The sequence below is a fragment of the Arachis duranensis genome, chromosome 5 (genome assembly GCF_000817695.3).
Source record: "Arachis duranensis cultivar V14167 chromosome 5, aradu.V14167.gnm2.J7QH, whole genome shotgun sequence".
Classification (NCBI taxonomy): domain Eukaryota; kingdom Viridiplantae; phylum Streptophyta; class Magnoliopsida; order Fabales; family Fabaceae; genus Arachis; species Arachis duranensis.
The window spans coordinates 66,239,149-66,243,524 of NC_029776.3; the positions used below are offsets into that span (position 1 = coordinate 66,239,149).

Consider the following 4,376-nt stretch of genomic DNA (forward strand, 5'->3'; position numbering starts at 1 on the left):
TAGGAGAAAAAAATTATTATCTGATAGAATTAACATAAATATATTTTATTATTAGATAAATAAAATTAAATTAAAATAAAATTATACATAAAGATAAAGAAAACAAAGAAAAAAAGTTAAAATAGCAAAGATAATAAAAGAATAATTTAATACACTACAAGAAAAAAGGCCTATGGCCACGCTTTTTTCTTGCCATGCTTTAAAAGTGTGGCTAAAAGTGGTCAGTGACCACGCTTTTATGAGGGTGGCGATAGATTAGAGATTTGGCCACTTTTTTTCTTGCTACGCTTAAAAAGCTTGCCGAAAGGGGTCTACGGCCACGCTTTTATGAAGGTGGCAATTGATTTGAGATGTGGCCACACTTTTTTGCCACGCTTAAAAAGCGTAACCATAGAGGGAAATAGGCAAGGCTTTAAAGCGTGGCAATAGGATTTTGTTATGGTGGCGTTTTAAAAGCGTGACCATTTCTTGTAACTTTTTTGGCACGGTTCGAAGGCTCCCTTATTCCCCATTCCCCTAACTCTAATTCACACAACTGCAATGCCTCCCTCTCTCTAGCATTTTCTTCATTCGAGCACTCCTTCTCCATCCTTCTCACGCAGACACGCAGAACGGCAACAGCGGTGGTGGATTCGTCATCGCTCTCATGGCACATTCGTGAGTCCCAGCTACAATGCTCTTCTCCTCCTCCTCCATCCTTCTCACTCAAGAACAGTGGTCGTTCTTCGCTGGCACTCTCACTCTCGCTCCCAATAATACTCGTTGGTCAACCTCTCTCATAACCCCTCCACCGGTGCTCCTTGCGTCGGCACTCCTTCCATGTCCCTCCATGACACAACACCCGTCACGTTGTCGTCTCCCTCTCTGAAGTCGTTGTGTTGCCGTCTCCCTCTCCCTCACTCGTCGCACCTCCATTTCCCTCTCTGAACCTTCCTCCTCGCCACTTGTCAGTGCCAACTGTCAGCCACATCCGTGGCATTGATGGTTAGGATTTTGATTTTGTTTAATTTTTGTTTATTGGTATTGATAGTTTGATTTAATTGTTTAAAGTCTCTAGTTTTTTGGTTTCATTTGGTTTAGTGTTTCATTCTTATCCAAATGTGAAGAGGGAGATGTTTTATTTTGTTAGTTCTTCCTTATTCAAATGTTGTGTTTTAGTCTGTAATTTTTGGGTTTTATTTGGGTGAACTAAAATAAAATAATAAGGACCGGATCAACTAAAAAATTACATGTATATATTCATGTATGATTTGAGTTAAAGTATTGAAATATCTATCAAGACCAGCCACAAGCACGATCAATTTTTAAAATCTATGTCCAAATATGGCAGGCACGGTATAGGTTTTACAGAGCTTCTAAATATTAAAAGAGGCTTAAGGTAGGAGCAATAGTCGCACAATGCAGATGGAGGGGGAAGATGGCCAGGAGAGAACTCGGGAAACTGAAGATGGTAAGTTTCTCTAAATATGTTCTTATGTTGTACATGAAACATGTGATAGATGCAAAATAAAGCTTGTAGTGAACAATAGAAGGGAATATCAAATCCCTATGGGCATCATCTGAATGTCAAGCATCATTTCTGTGCTCCCTGATCTTTATGTTCCTCTTATTAGTGGTTTTTTGAATGGCTAAAAGTGAAATAGTTAAGCTTATTATCTTTTTTCCCTACTCTAGGTTGACATATCTTTTGATTTGCATGATTAGGCTACAAGGAAAATTGGTGCACTTCAAGAAGCAAAGGAAAAACTTGAAGAAAAGGGTGGAAGAACTCACCTAGCATCTCCAACTAGGAAAAAGTTTACGGGTGAGAGTGTTGTTTGTTTTGCATTTAGATATAAGTTGGTGGACTTTGTTATTTTAATATCTTTACATAATCATGCATACTGTAACTCTTGAAGAAAACTATGTTAAATTCTGCAAACCAGCCTCGAAGAGTCCAAAGCACAAGAGATATCGAAACTACAGAAATTCATTACAGGATATGCAGAGTAAACTTAATGAAACCAATGCTCTGCTTGTCAAGGAGCGAGAATGCTCTGCTTGTCAAGGAGCGAGAGAATGTAAAGAAGGTTACCATTGAAGCAACTCCGGTTATGTAAGAAATGGAGGTTATTGTTGAAGACACTGCAAAGATTGACGCACTAAAATCAAAAGTTGAGAGGCTAAAAGTAACTATGTCCAACATTTCAAATCTTTTACTACTATTATAGACTAATTTGGTATCATCTTATGCTCATAGTGATATACTTAAGTTCATGTACGTAGGTGCCTAATTATTATCACAACTAAGTTATGTTGCATGTGCCTTTATCTTTGAACAGACTTCCCTTGAGATGAAAAATAGAAAGCTGATTAATTTGAAAAGAAATATAATGAAATCCAAGCTCCAAATTAGAAGACACGGAGAAGAAGGTTCGTCAGCTCTAAGAATCACTATACAGGTAATACAAATAATGAACAGTAGAGTCATTTAGTATCATGTGACTCATATTCATTTATTAATTAACTTCTTTATTGATTATTAAAGTCTCCTTTTTAGTTATAAGCTTGTTTAATTGCGAGTCTTATGAACACGTATTCCATAAATACATATTAAGGTTATTTAAAATAAAAATATTAGTGTTTTTAAATAATAGATACCTTAAAAATGCTTCTTCAAAATTTAACTTCTTTAATTTTCTAATATAAATTACTCATATGAATAATTTTAACAAAGGGTTTATAAGAAAAAACTTTATTTAATTTATTTATTAAATTATTTTAGTACATTGTGCCACCTATTTAAGCACCAAAGAGTAAGTGTTTTTCTCTATGTACTATTATACCAATATCTCTGCTTATTAGTGCTCTTTTTTGTCAGCCAATTTATTAGTGTTATTGCGTGTGTGTGTGGCTTTTCAATCCCATCATAATTCAATTATTCAAGATAACGAACAGAAAATTTCAAAGGCTCTTATTGCTACTTCTCTTTCTTGATTTCTCTTCTTATCTTCTTTCTGCTTCTGTTGTCCCTACAACCAGTAAGACAGGCCTTCAAAGTTTTTAACTATCTTCTTATCTTCTTTCATCATTGTTATCTCTCTCTCTCTCTCTCTATACATAATTTTTGGATGATAACAATTTTGATCAAAAAGATTCCAAGGCTTTGGATTATTTCAGTGATTTGATATTCACATAATTTTCATTGCATCATATTCATCCTTAATTTCTTAGGTATATTATTCCTATGTGGAATTTTAACTTGTTTTCTATCTACTTATGAACTATCTAGGAGATGCATAGTCCATCAATGAACCATAGAGAATCCTCTGAAATAGAGGATAAGCCACAAAAGTCATTGAATGAGAAACAGCTAGAGAATCAAGAGTTGCTCATTAGATGCACTGCACAACATTTTAGGCTTTGCTGGAAATAGACCAATTGCAGCCTGTATTATATACAAATCCCTATTGCATTGGAGATCGTTTGAAGTTGAGCGTACCAGTATTCTTTATTGCATCATCCAAACTATTGGGCATGGAATTGAGGTGTGAAATGCATCAACCATATGCTACATTTATCTTTTAATCTTCCTCTTCTTTCTTAGCAAATTTCATTTCATTGACATTTTTATATGGCTTCAGACACAAGAGAACAATGATGTCTTGGGTTATTGGCTATCCAATGCTTCTACGCTTCTTGTTACTCTAGCGCACCCTTAAAGCGAGAGGTGCAGTTGGAATGGCTCCTCAACGCCGTCGTTCTTCATCAGCAGCCCTATTTGGAAGGATGACACAAGTAAGTGTAACTTCTCAGTCTAACAGATTTAAACATTTTGCTTCTTTAGATCAGCATGGTGATTTATTTTCCTATATCTTGTTTCAGAGTTTCTGTGCAACACTGGGGGGAGTGAACCTTTCCCTCAGCAGTAGTGGCATGAATGGTGGAATGGATGCATTAAGACAATTTGAAGCCAAGTATAAAACTAGTATAGAACTTAATTAACTTAATTAATTTTCAGCCTCTTTCATCTAGTTAACTAGTATAGAACTTAATTAACTTTCAGCCTCTGTCTTAATATAATATATTTTGTAATGAAGTATATGTAATGGAAGTAGATAATGTAATCATTGTTGGAATTTTAATTCATGTATTAGAAATTCATGGGTAGTTGTTATCATTTTTATTTTTGGTATTTTGTTAGAATATGTCATCTGATCAAACATTTTTTTTACTTTATGAAGGTTGGATTAGTTGATTTAAAATTATTTGTCATTGTCTAAATTTTAAAATTATCTATAAATTTTGTAAGGTTTCATTACAAAAATTAACAAAATAATGTCCCTAAACAAACTTATAGCCACGTTTTAAAAGAGTGGCCATCTTGTACACTAGTC

General features: G+C 34.7%; 1 protein-coding gene across 4 annotated transcripts; it reads left to right on the forward strand.

Moving 5' to 3' along the window:
- The first annotated feature begins 552 nt into the window (after nucleotides 1-552).
- On the forward strand, nucleotides 553-4,111 carry LOC107489580 (myosin-11). Of its 4 annotated transcripts, XR_008009672.1 has the most exons (8): nucleotides 553-984; nucleotides 1,331-1,450; nucleotides 1,705-1,804; nucleotides 1,926-2,168; nucleotides 2,322-2,441; nucleotides 3,272-3,527; nucleotides 3,624-3,777; nucleotides 3,865-4,111. XR_008009672.1 is itself a non-coding variant. In XM_052262380.1 (4 exons), exons 2-4 carry the CDS (start codon nucleotides 1,418-1,420, stop codon nucleotides 2,078-2,080), a joined length of 288 nt encoding a protein of 95 aa, XP_052118340.1. In that variant the 5' UTR covers nucleotides 553-984; nucleotides 1,331-1,417; the 3' UTR covers nucleotides 2,081-2,198. The 4 variants fall into 4 exon arrangements, 1 of the variants encoding a protein (XP_052118340.1); XR_002375810.2 differs by lacking the exon at nucleotides 1,926-2,168; XM_052262380.1 differs by lacking the exons at nucleotides 2,322-2,441; nucleotides 3,272-3,527; nucleotides 3,624-3,777; nucleotides 3,865-4,111 and having other exon boundaries at nucleotides 1,926-2,198.
- The last annotated feature ends 265 nt before the right edge of the window (nucleotides 4,112-4,376 follow it).

Excerpts from the sequence above, each read along its gene's own strand:
- LOC107489580 (XM_052262380.1), top strand. The coding sequence starts at position 1,418 with ATGGCCAGGAGAGAACTCGGGAAACTGAAGATG. Across the intron at positions 1,451-1,704 it reads AACTCGGGAAACTGAAGATG|GCTACAAGGAAAATTGGTGC; the intron begins GTAAGTTTCTCT and ends TTGCATGATTAG. Across the intron at positions 1,805-1,925 it reads AACTAGGAAAAAGTTTACGG|CCTCGAAGAGTCCAAAGCAC; the intron begins GTGAGAGTGTTG and ends TCTGCAAACCAG.